The following is a 12120-nucleotide window of genomic DNA, read 5'->3' as shown; positions in this document are numbered from 1 at the left end:
CCCTGATAAGCCCTGTAAAATAGGGCTCAGGCCCGGGCTGGCTTCAAACCCTGTTATATTATTTTTATTATTATTATTTTTAGTAAAACGCGTGTTTGAAATCAATGACCTGCTCACCTGATCCGACAACATGATATTATTATTAATTTTAATTTATTCTAAAATTAATTAAATAATTTAATAATATCAGTGTATAGTATAAAATTTTATAATATTTTTTATTTTTCTATAATATTATGTTGTGTATATTTATAAAAAAAATAAACTATTTTTTAAATGAAGATTTAAATTTTATTACTAGACTTCTAATGTATGTTATTTAATTTCTAAAAAAATTATGATGATTTTAATTTTTTTAATTTTAAAATATTTTAATTTATTTATAATGTTTAATTTTATTTTAATTTTTTTATTTTTTAAAAAAGGGCTTACGGGCCTGACTTTGAGCCCTGAGTATAAAGGCTGAGCTTGAACAATGAGGGTCAAAATGAGAAACCGGGCTTTTAGGGCTTAGACCCTAAAGGGCCGAGCCCATAAGGGCCATGACCCTAAAGGTCGGGCCCGCCTGTATTCCCAGCTCTACCAATCATATTTTTAAAATTTTAAAAATTTAGTTCATATTATTGGGCACATGATTTTTTTTGGCCAGTAGGCCAATTTATCCAATAATATTTTTCTTCTTCAATTAATAATATGATAGAACTTAACAGAAAATTTATTCTTTAATATAATTTCAAAGTTCCCCTCACATCAATTGAAGGAAGAGTACAAATGTAGGTTTTGCCTTCTTAAACCCATTATGGGAGCAACATATTTTAACATAAAAATAAATTATTATTTATATCTTTAATACATTTGGGTAAAACAAATCTTAAAATTGAATAAATTTTTATTTAAATTTAAATGTACATAAAGCACATATTGCAAGTACACAAAAATAAATCATTTTAAAATTTTCATTTTTTTTTTAATTTTATGCTTACTCTTCAAATGATAAAAGCTCCTTACAAGGACTCAAAAATATCTCAAGAAAGCTTTTACCTATGTATAAGTAAAAAAAAAAAAAAAATTTCTGTGCATCGCATGGGTCAAAATTTATTCTTTAACACCATAATTATTTTATATTGTAAAATACATCATTTTACTGAAAGAAACTTTCTTTTTTTATATTTTTTTTATGTTTTTTAGAGATTATTATGTGAGGCTGCACTAGTGTAAGGCTTATAGTGAAAAAATAATGGTAAATGTGAGACCCATGATAAAAATATTAGGTGTGAGATCCTATCATTTAGTGTTTATATATTTTATATGTATGAGATAATAATATAAGAAGTATTTGTCCCACCATAAATCAATAGTGGGGTGAATTATGTACATACATACATATATATTTATTTTAAGTCTCTAGATTTTGAAAGATCATGTGGCATTTACAATGAAAATAAGTGTAAGACTTGTAATGTAAAATTGACATGAATATGGGACTTATAGGAAAAATTATAGATGTTGGACCTATAATTTGTAGCTTGTATTTTTTATCAATTAATTAAATGGAGATTGGTAAAAAAAATTTAACTATATGGGGCAGAATTTAATAGTAAAATTATTTTTTGATTTAATTTCAAAATTTTTCTCATATTGATCAAAAGAAAAGCACAAAATAAAAGACTAGCATGTTCATCTCGAGAACAATACATTTAAAATAAAATAAGTTATTATTTATTTTTTAACATGCATATGCAAAATAAAATTTGAATAAGTTGTTATTTAAATTTAATTTAAATTCTAAGTAGATTCAAATAAATTATTTTTAATTTTATATTTCTATGATATTTTTAATTTTTAAATATTAAAATATCTTTTGCATCACACGGAAATAAATCTAGTTTAGCATATATTTCAACATTTACTTATTCATTTTTTTAGTTTCTTTTTTGGAGTCCTGTAGAGGGTAATTAAGTAACGGCAACGAGAAATTTGAAACTCCAATGGCGCCATTAGGGCCGAGGTCAAATTTGTAATTTTGGGATTGCCTTCGGACCAGACACTGGTTCACTACACTGGCTCAACAATACAGCTGCTCAATACAAACTCTTCAACGTGCCTGCTTCATCGTCTTCGTCTTCATCGGTAATCTTTCCCCACTTTCTCTCTCTTATCAGCATCCAGCTTTTTCTTTTTGTCTTTCCATCTTTTTCTTCAATAAATAGCACCTGACCTATTGTCAAAATTTTGGAGGATCCTTTACTAGATATATGGAGCATATTCAAGGGCATATCTTCACATTTACATATGACATGGGATAGAGTTCTGTGTTTCGCTTGAACATATAACCTATTCGGATTGGACAGTTTTTTTACGCGCACAATTCTTCTAGGGCTTTTGGTGCTCTGTTTTTGTTTTCAGCTGGTATTGTAACTCTGTTTTGATGATAGCTTCAAACAAGTTGTAAGAAAAAGTGCAGTTCGTCTATAGAAAAGAAGAAGAAAAAAAAAAAAAGACCAGTGATTCTAAAGGTGTAAGAAGGGGCAGATGTAATGAAAATCCTGCGCTGAAAAAAAGTAAAGGAAGCTGTATTTTCATCTTGTTTCCGCTTTATGTTCCCCATTTTTCAACTTTACTCCATTAAAGCTTTGAAGTTCGTTTCAAGTCCACTGTTTTATGGGGAGTTTTTTTTCCTGTGCCTTAACATTTGATTTTAAACTGTCATGTATTAGTAGTGTCCATACCGGAAAATTAACACCATTAGCAATCTAGCAGTAGTAGCAGATGGCAAAGGGTGGTGCCACCAATACATACGAAGAAGCTCGGAAGCAACGGCTTGCAGAAAACAAAAAACGATTTGAGGTAAATTATACACACAATGAAGCCATATACAATCAAGTGAGAACCAATCCATGCTGCCAGAGCCTTTTCCTAGGCAAACTTCCTAAACGTTATCCTATATTTTTTATTGCGGATTTTGAAATGAGTGGGTGTGCTAAATACACCCAGGTCATTCTTTGCTTCGCATCTAACATTTCAGGAGATGCCCAGTAGCAGTACAATGTCATCTTAAACACTATTTTGGGTATCCTTTGTTCAGTTCATTAGTCCATAACATGAGGGTGATTGTAAAGATGAGATGTGGACCCCACACAGAATTGCTTTCTTTTCTATCACTATATGATGCATGAATGTAGAGAATCCTCCAATATCTTATATATGATAGTGCCCAAGATGCATGTGAAATAACAATGGACAATGTAACAAGCACTCTCAGTGTGTGTCTGGCTGGCCTGTAAAAACCATTATGAAATTTTCAAGGAAACATTCTCTGAATCTTTTATTGTTGAGTGTCGTTTTATAGGTTGAGAGTTTTTGTCTAAACAACTTTGTATTAGACCTTGTATTCTTTTATTGATGGTTGAGAGTTGAGACAATTACGTTCCATTATAACCAGTATTATAATGGCATGCTGCCTTGCTTTTGTTAATGCTTCTTTAGTTAATTTACATAATCTTACTTTTGCTCTGAAGGATCTTGGGATTTCAAAGATTTCAAAAAATTTATCTGAACTTGTCACACCAGAGAAGAAGGCTCCTCCGGTAAAGTTATGTTTTCTTTAGTTATCCTCTGAATGATAACTAGCATTTGATTGATCTTTCTTTCTCTCCCTTCCCAGCAACGTCGACCAAAACAAAGGTCAAACAGTAATGATGTAGTGGAACCAAGACGCTCTTCTCGTGTGCGAAATGCTGTTCCTTCATATCGTGAGGATGTAGGCATCAATGTCAACTTTATAATTATAGAACTTACACACGTTGAATGAGTTATCAATTATTGCAGTCTGATATCTCCCAATTGAAAATTAGATTTGATTATGAATTTTTACTATGAGGTGGTAATGTCTTGCTCTCATGTTACTAACAAACCTTGGTTTCCTGTATTCTCCTCTAATGATAATTTTTGAGCAAAACTCTTATGTGGTCAACAGAAGGTGCTGTGAATGTCAATTTTGATACTCCCAAGATCTTCTACATCAATTTAGTATTGAAATATGATTTTGTTTCAATCTATGTAGTGTTGGATCCTCCACAGATTGTTAAAAAAAAAAAAAAATCAGTTTTGCTTACCAAAGCGACACAAAAAGTCTTGAGAACCAAAATTATATTTATGCTAAATCTTTCTGTAAACCATTTCATTTTATTTTTCTTCTAGGAAAAAAAAAAAGAAAAATAGACAAGGTTTTTGTTTTTAATAACCTTCATAGGTATTCATGGACCTGCCACCCTTGAGGAAGAGGTCGAGGTCATCTTCATCAGCATGGGGAAGGTGCGTGTTCTTTTTGAAAATGCTTCTCATTGTTACGTGTGAAATATTACTAACAAGGTTATGGAAATCTCAGTTATGTTGCAAGGCCACTAGAAGAAATCAAAGAAGCCACAGATGAAGAAAGAATTGTGCTTTAATGGCAGCAGAGACACTCCTAAGCGATTTACAGACTTCAAATCCAACATTTATTAAATCAATGGTCCGGTCTCATGTTTATAGCTGCTTTTGGTTGGTGAGTTACAATTAAGAGATTCAACTGGCTACATTTCATAAATTGCTTATTTTGACATCAATATTATCAAACCAGTCAATTCAACTAAACAATCAGTGAATTGATTCATAACCTCCACAGAAGTAATCATTTTGAGAATTGATCAAAAGTCCGCTAAAACTGATCAACAACTTGAAAAAATAGAAAAACCCGGACAGATTACTAGCTCAACTAGTTCTTTTTTTTTTTTTTAATTCGTTGAAAATAAATTTTTGGTGGTGAAAAGGGTGAAATTTTTTATCCTCTTCCTATGGTCTAATGTCTTGCTTGTTTGAGACCAAACATTGGTATACCAGGTCCAGGACAAAGAACAACCATTGGTTGGCTTGTTCTTCTGCTCTATCATTAAACACGAACCATCTGACAATTTTTTAGTTCAGATTGATAAACACACAAACACACACACACACACACACATCATGCTTACTGATATATTATTATCTTTATTATGTAAGGGTCTCCCAACTAGATTTTGTCAAGAACATCTTCCAAAGACCGCTTGTGACATGATTTTAGAGGATGAAAATGGCTCAGAATTTGACGCTGTCTTCCTTGGCAATAGAACCGGGATTAGCGGAGGCTGGAGAGGATTTGCACTGGATCATAAGTTGGATGATGGTGATGCACTTGTTTTTGAGTTAGTTGAACCTGCGAGATTTAAGGTATCCCAAGCCCATCCATTCTATTCTAGGATTAATATTCTTACTTTTTTATCATCCAAAAAAAAGAGAGAGAAGATAATTGTTAGAAATTAGCATGAACTTTCACTGATAGCTTTAGCGGTATAATTTTTTCAGCAGTTACGAAATATGGTCAACACCAGAATCAAAATTTATCTTCTTAAGATTAACCTAAATGTTTGTTGGGTGAGAATGTTTAATTGTTTATGCAACAATATTGGACTAATTGAACTTTGAACTAATAAAATAAAATAAAGGTTAAACAAAAAAACTGATGACTAAATATAAAACCTAGAAAAATTATTTGACAAATGCCTATAACTAGCTCTGAAGACTGAGTGCTATGCCTTATACTTATAGGGCCGTAGCAACAGACTTATTGTTTGGAAAATAATATAAAGACAAGGCCTAAATTATAATGAAAGAAAACAATCAACGGTAAGCTTGTGAGAATAGAGCATCGAAACCGAAAGCAAACAGAGATAAGAATGTTGCTGATAAAGCATACGAAATCAGGGAGATAAGAAAATATTTCACAATATCCAACACTCTCAAGCAGAGTCATGTATATCTATTGATCATTCTAAACTTAGACCTTAGTTCTTCAAAAAGAATTCTGAATCACCCTTAGTTCAAATACTTGTAACAAGGAAGTGCTTAGAGAACGTGAATGAGATCAAGAATTCTTGATTCGCCCTTTTCTGTAATAAAATGAAAATGAACCTCAATAGGTTTTGCCTGTCATGATCAATAGGATTCTAAGCTATGGTTAAAGCAGTCACATAATTATTCGGCAAAAAGTAGCCAAATGATCGTAACATGTCTTTACATTTTTACCACAGATTTATATTGTCAAAGCCTTTCCAGAATCAGCTGAAGATGGACAGGAGACTTTGGATGAAGAAGCTGATACTTGTGCAGCCAAGAAGCACAAATCACAATCAAACAGGACACAAATTCTTGAACATGCTGTGCATGAAACTAAAGAATCTGCAAGTTCTCAGGAAAATAATGTTGACAATGAAATCGAGCCACAAGAGCTAAACCCAGCTAGAAATACGAGATTTTCTCAGAGAAAATCTCAGAAAGAATCTAAAGATCGTAAGCTGCTTGTTTCTGGTGGTTCAATAAAGGAAGAAAATATTGAAGAAGGGAAAATTGTATGGAGAATGCAAAAGCAGCCATGAAACATAATTCTCAGGGAATCAAGACAAGGTCAAAACGGGGTACGCGAAAATGAACATGCTGGCAGTGAGTTGAGGAACTAGAAAGTAGAATCAGTTGAAGCAGGCAAAATGGCTTTACAAACCAAGTAAAAAACTTGCTTCTAATTTTTTCAGAACAGAAAGCATAGCCCTTGAGGATAATAGAATGTTCATTTTCATGGCTGTTACTGATATAATGATAGAGTGCCTTCTAAAATTTGTTCTGTTTTTCCTGCTTTTTAACTGCTTCCTTGTATTCTGTTTCTGCCTTTTCTCTTGGCAGTCTAGAAATTATTGGCTGCCTCATATGTGACAAATTTTTTCTTGTGCAAGTTTCTTCTTCCTTCGCAATGGACCTCAGACATGCAAACAAATTTAATGACATATCTACTTACTATTTAAAAAGTATCCACAAAAGTAGAAAAAATATATGTAATTTCAGAATATGATAACAGTTTTTCATGAAAAGTGAGGATTCAGAGGCCATGCTTAATTTCTGTCACTTGTTTTTTTTTTTTTTTTAACGAACAACCATAAAACACATCTGGAAAACTATTTCCATCATTGATGAAATTTTAATATGATTTACGTTTATCATGAAAAATGTGCTGCAGAGGCTAATATTATTTTTGTCCATGCATTTTCATAATGAGGATAATTTTTTATGAAAAAAATGTTATTCCAAGGATGATCATCTTCGAGGGATGAAAAACTTTTCGACCATCATCACAATCTTTCATGAAAAGTGAGGGTCCAGGCTAATGTCTTTTTTTTTAATCACTTGTTTTCATGAAAACAAAAAACGCATCCGAAAAACTATTTTTATCATTTACAGAATTTCAAGATATGATGTCATATTTACATGAAAATAAGCTGTCATCTATTACATGCAACTAGGTGCAACATATCTCTAAGACAACAACATATGCAATCAATATTCAAATGTTTGCACATGCAATGAATTTCAATGGTAACCTTTAGATAACAAGTAAGCGAGTTTTAAGCTCGAAAATAAAAGGAAGGATCCTTTTAAGCTCTAATACATTTTTAAAAAAATAATATAAAAATATATATAAAAAAAGAAGACACCACATCATTTAAGCTAGGTACTCACTCTCTAATCTAGACAATAGACATGCACATTATTATTTGCTTACTTTGAATATTTTTGCATTCTTTAAATAACTTGAAATTATGATTTTGGTTTATTATTTATTACAAATAATAAGGATGAAAAAGAAAGATATGAAAAGCTTAACATATTTGCCATTGATGAGGATTCACAAGAAGAATGATCAAATCATATTGATGTTGATGATGATAAAAATTATCAAGATTTAGCTAATGATGCTACCAACGTGCAATTGATGTCGAAGTTGATTTTAGGATGTTATTTTTTTATTAGACTTAATTTTTGTTGTGTGAATTGATTTTATTTTATTTTCTTAGACTTAATGTAATGTATAATAACTTTGTTAAAATTTTAAATATGTTTTTTTTAAATTTTTAAATTGAAAAATTTAAAAAAATAAATAGGGTCGAGACCCTGAGGGCTGACCTTCAGCCCTGAGGGTTAGGGCTGGGTTGTTACAAATAAAACCTTGAGATGTAATCGGGTTTAAAAGGGCTAGCCCTGGCCCTTGAAGGGCCGAGTTGCTAAAAATAAAGCCCTGTGTGTGTGTGTTCTTGAAGGGTCGGGCTGTTAAAAATAAAGCCTTGTGCTAAAAATAAAGTCCTATATGTCTGTAGTCTATTTACTTAAGTAGACTTGATCAAAAGTCTAATGCAGTCTATTTACTTAAATAGACTTGATCAAAAGTCTAACCCTAATCTAATCTATTTACTAAAAGAGTCATATCAAGCTTGATGTAAACTAAGCTGCAGGTACTTTCACTCTTGCACATAAAATCGTTCAAGGCGCATTAAATATGTCTAAACTAAATAGGTGGTTTCCATGCATTGCTTAAAAGTGATTAGAAGTTGCAGCTTTCATAACTCTTTCTAGACAATGCAACTTTCACTTGGACATACATACATATAAGTATGCATATGATTGGGTCTCCCATTATAATATCCCATGAATTTCAGGAGAAAATGATAATAAAGTTTTTGATAAAGTATTTTAAGTATATATTTTTATATATTTTAGAGTAGGTTCAACAAAAAAGGATGAGTGGTCTGGTAAAAACTTTGTTAGTAGTTTCTCATACGATTTTTTTACTTTTACTAAGAGGAGCATTTTTACTTTTGTTACAACCTCTGGAAAATTATCTTTGATGCCTTCAAAGAAAAGAAAGACCATGGGCCTGTTTGTTTTGGCTTTTTTTTTTTGGGCAAAAGAATCTTTTTTTTAAAGAAAAAGTCACTTTAAATTATATTTAAAGCATTTGTTTAAAATTTTTAAAAAAATCAAAATCTAAAAAAATATCAGATATCTAATCATTTTGAAAAGCTAATTTGAGTAGCTTTCTAAAATAAGTTATGCAATGGATGTGAAAGAAAATAAAAAAAAAAAAAGTACGGCGGATCTCACGGTAAAATTAAAGAGCACAAAAGTAGTCCTTCTCCTTAAGATCTTCGTCCTCAGCGTCTAGCGGCCGTCATTCACCTCCTCCTTTGCTTGAATCATATCAGCCTCATCTTCCAACTCTGGTAATGGTTCGATTTATTATTAAGCTACCGACTCTGTCAAAATTATTCCATGTGAAATACACTTACAGCATCCCTGAGTTGTTTTCCGTGATCATCAGCATCTCCCTGGAAATTATAGCGAGGTAGGTGGTACCGCAAAACAGAAGAGATGCTTGTACAGTACTCTTACTCTTCCTAGAAGTGTTTTCTAAATTTTTTTTATTCTTAAATATAAGGAATAGTAATAAATTTTTTTAATAATTAAATAATTTTATTTTTATCTTAAAAAATAAAATAAATTATTAATTGTATGTTTTTCCTACCATCATCGTAACATTAACAATGATATTATTAAGGGTAAAATTAAAAAATTATTATATTTTTATATGAATTTAATTAAATAACAAATAATATATAAAATTTAATTAAAAATATTATATATATATAAGGACGAAAAGAGTAGCTTGAATTTGACTAGCTATAGCTTGAATTGCGTGTACGTCTGGATGAGCCTGACTAATGAATGTGGGGTCCTCTTTTTATCTCCTTTTTCCCATATGTGGGTGGATGTGGGGTTCCTTGCAAAGTGACGTATTTTTTTTTTTTTTGGCCATGGCAAAGTTTTATTTTCAAAGCAGCGTAAATAAGTATGTCCAAGAAGGTGAGAAAATTCCTTTGATCGATATCTCTGAGCTATGGGTTCACCCTTGATCCCCTTTTGAACTAAAGGATGTTCTATTAATTTGATCCTGCTTGATATTTCTTTGCCGACTTATATTTATATTGATATTGTAAACATGTTTAATTTTTTTCATCTATCTTTTTACTTTTTATCCCTACTAAATTTAATTGATGTGTGATTATATTCTTTTAAATATTAAAATGGCACCTAAAAAAAATATTAGAGGTTCCATAAGAGATGGAAGAGATGAGGCAAAATGAGATGATAAGAAAACTGAAATATTTTAAAAAATATGCATCGAAGATATACTTGTAAGTATAGACCAAATACACATTTTAATAAAAATGGATGAAAGAACCTTATTGATTCACTTTATGAGAGAACAAGATGTGTTTATGATCACACACAATTAAAAAATAGATGGGATGCTTTAAAAAAAGACTTTAGATCATTTACAAGGTTGGTTAGAAAGAAACTAGTTTTGAATGGGATCATGAAAAACAGATTATACAAGCTTTTGAAGAATGGTAGGCTAATAAGAGTAAGGTATAATTGTGTTTTGATTCAATATATAATTTTTTTACATACAAGATTTATTTATTTATTTATTTTAAATTTTATTATAAGAGGATCTGGAGATTTTGAAATGGAAGAATGGGGGATCTAAATTCTTAAATTTGCAAGATAAGTGTTTTGAAGGTACAGTGGTTACATGATTAGCTCTTTTAATTCCATATCAAAATCCCTTGTCATATGAAGAAACTAATATTCATAATGAGGATGATCATGATGAGGATGTTGAACATGATGAACAAAATTTGGCTAGTGAGAATGATGCAGATAGTTGTGAAGCTGGTCAAGAAGTTCAAGCAAATGCAATTCCAAATCCTTCGAACAAAAAGAGAAAGAGGATGAGCAAAGAAGAAAAAAAATTGAAGTAGATGAGAAACTTCAAAATTCTCTGGATCATATTCTTGATAGAATGGATCAAGTGTCAAATGCTACTATTAGAGGATCAAAACCAAATGATCCTTTTAGTTATGATAAGTGTTTATCGATGTTAAATGAGGTTCCAAACTTGGTAAAAGGAATAAATCAATATTTTGTTGTTGTGATAATTCTAGCCAATGAAGAAAATAGGATAGCATTTTGTCATTATGCACAATGATCGGGAGATGACCATCAATTGGCTGAAAACTTACACACACGAATAAATCAATATTTTGTTGTTGTGATAATTCTAGCCAATGAAGAAAATAGGATAGCATTTTGTCATTATGCACAATGATCGGGAGATGACCATCAATTGGCTGAAAACTTACACACATGAAGACATCCTGCATATCCGTTGATTGGACCTATTTTATATGTCATTTTTCGTATGCGTTGAATTCATAATATTGCACATGTTTTTATATTTTATTTGATTCATTTGATTTATAGAACATTTGGTGATATTTTTTCAAAATTATATATATATATATATATATATATTTGTTCAATTTATATTGACTACATTTATATTTCTAGGATGATTGATAATTCAAATGCAAGTGATGATGATTTTATAATGAAAATTGAAGTCCGAAATATTTACAAACAAAGACTTTAAAGTGCAACGAATTTGGTTCCCTTTTTGGTTACAAATCATGTATTGAAGTATGTTGTGAAATAAAAGAAAACTACTTTAATTCTTCCTGGTCGTAGGTGATAAGTAAAGTTGATAAGCGAAAATGATAATAGGTTTTTTTGAGCAATTTCAAATGAGAAAACATGTGTTTCAATAATTGATTTGGAAGTTAACCAATAATTATGGACTACCACCTATCAAACACATTGGAGTGGATGAAAATATTGCTTTATTCTTGTATATTATAGGTCAAGAAGCCACATATAGACAAGTTCAAGAATGATTTCAACACTCTAGCCAAACCATTCTTGTAATGACCCCAACAAAAATTTAAACTAAATAAATAAATATATATAGGATAACTTACTTAAAGTGTGTTTATATTAATTTTTGGGATAAATATAACAAGTTAGAGACTTGGTCTAGTGGCAGCTGAGCAACCTTTCATATATAAAGTCCCAAGTTCGAATCTGGAAGAGACCAAAAGCAGAGTTAAAATTTTCTTTTTTGCTGGCCGTGCGAAATTACCAAACTGCCCTTAGCTTCATCTGATATTTTTAACTCTTCCTTCTTCTTTCTCGGTCATTCCAGAGCAGAAGCTCCGCGAGAGAGAGAGAGAGAGTTTCATCGTTCCTTTTCCCTCTGTGTTCGTTGGCCGGTGACTGTGGGTGCGTCTCTCGCCTTGTCGCTGGAGATCGAAAAAAAAG

The 12120-nt window shown here is 31.2% G+C and overlaps 1 protein-coding gene across 2 annotated transcripts; it reads left to right on the top strand.

Moving 5' to 3' along the window:
* Positions 1 to 2004: 2004 nt before the first annotated feature.
* On the top strand, positions 2005 to 6787 carry LOC129297515 (B3 domain-containing protein Os05g0481400-like). Of its 2 annotated transcripts, none has more exons than XM_054935848.1 (8): positions 2005 to 2130; positions 2761 to 2847; positions 3519 to 3587; positions 3665 to 3760; positions 4253 to 4314; positions 4388 to 4546; positions 5041 to 5247; positions 6108 to 6787. In XM_054935848.1, the coding sequence occupies exons 6-8, from the start codon at positions 4451 to 4453 to the stop codon at positions 6450 to 6452; spliced, it is 648 nt and encodes a 215-aa protein (XP_054791823.1). In that variant the 5' UTR covers positions 2005 to 2130; positions 2761 to 2847; positions 3519 to 3587; positions 3665 to 3760; positions 4253 to 4314; positions 4388 to 4450; the 3' UTR covers positions 6453 to 6787. Both variants share the same exon structure in this region, with proteins under 2 accessions (XP_054791823.1, XP_054791824.1).
* The last annotated feature ends 5333 nt before the right edge of the window (positions 6788 to 12120 follow it).

The sequence above is a fragment of the Prosopis cineraria genome, unplaced genomic scaffold (assembly GCF_029017545.1).
Source record: "Prosopis cineraria cultivar Desert tree isolate PC_DT_omini unplaced genomic scaffold, ASM2901754v1 PC544, whole genome shotgun sequence".
Taxonomy (NCBI): Eukaryota; Viridiplantae; Streptophyta; class Magnoliopsida; order Fabales; family Fabaceae; genus Prosopis; species Prosopis cineraria.
This window is presented reverse-complemented; position numbering and strand designations above follow the sequence as displayed.

What these genes read in the sequence shown, in the direction of transcription:
- LOC129297515 (XM_054935848.1), top strand. Translation starts at nt 4,451, where the DNA reads ATGGCAGCAGAGACACTCCTAAGCGATTTACAGACTTCAAATCCAACA. An exon ending in TTTATAGCTGCTTTTGGTTG is followed by an intron (nt 4,547 to 5,040) that starts GTGAGTTACAAT and finishes TTATTATGTAAG; the next exon opens with GGTCTCCCAACTAGATTTTG. An exon ending in TTGAACCTGCGAGATTTAAG is followed by an intron (nt 5,248 to 6,107) that starts GTATCCCAAGCC and finishes TTTTTACCACAG; the next exon opens with ATTTATATTGTCAAAGCCTT.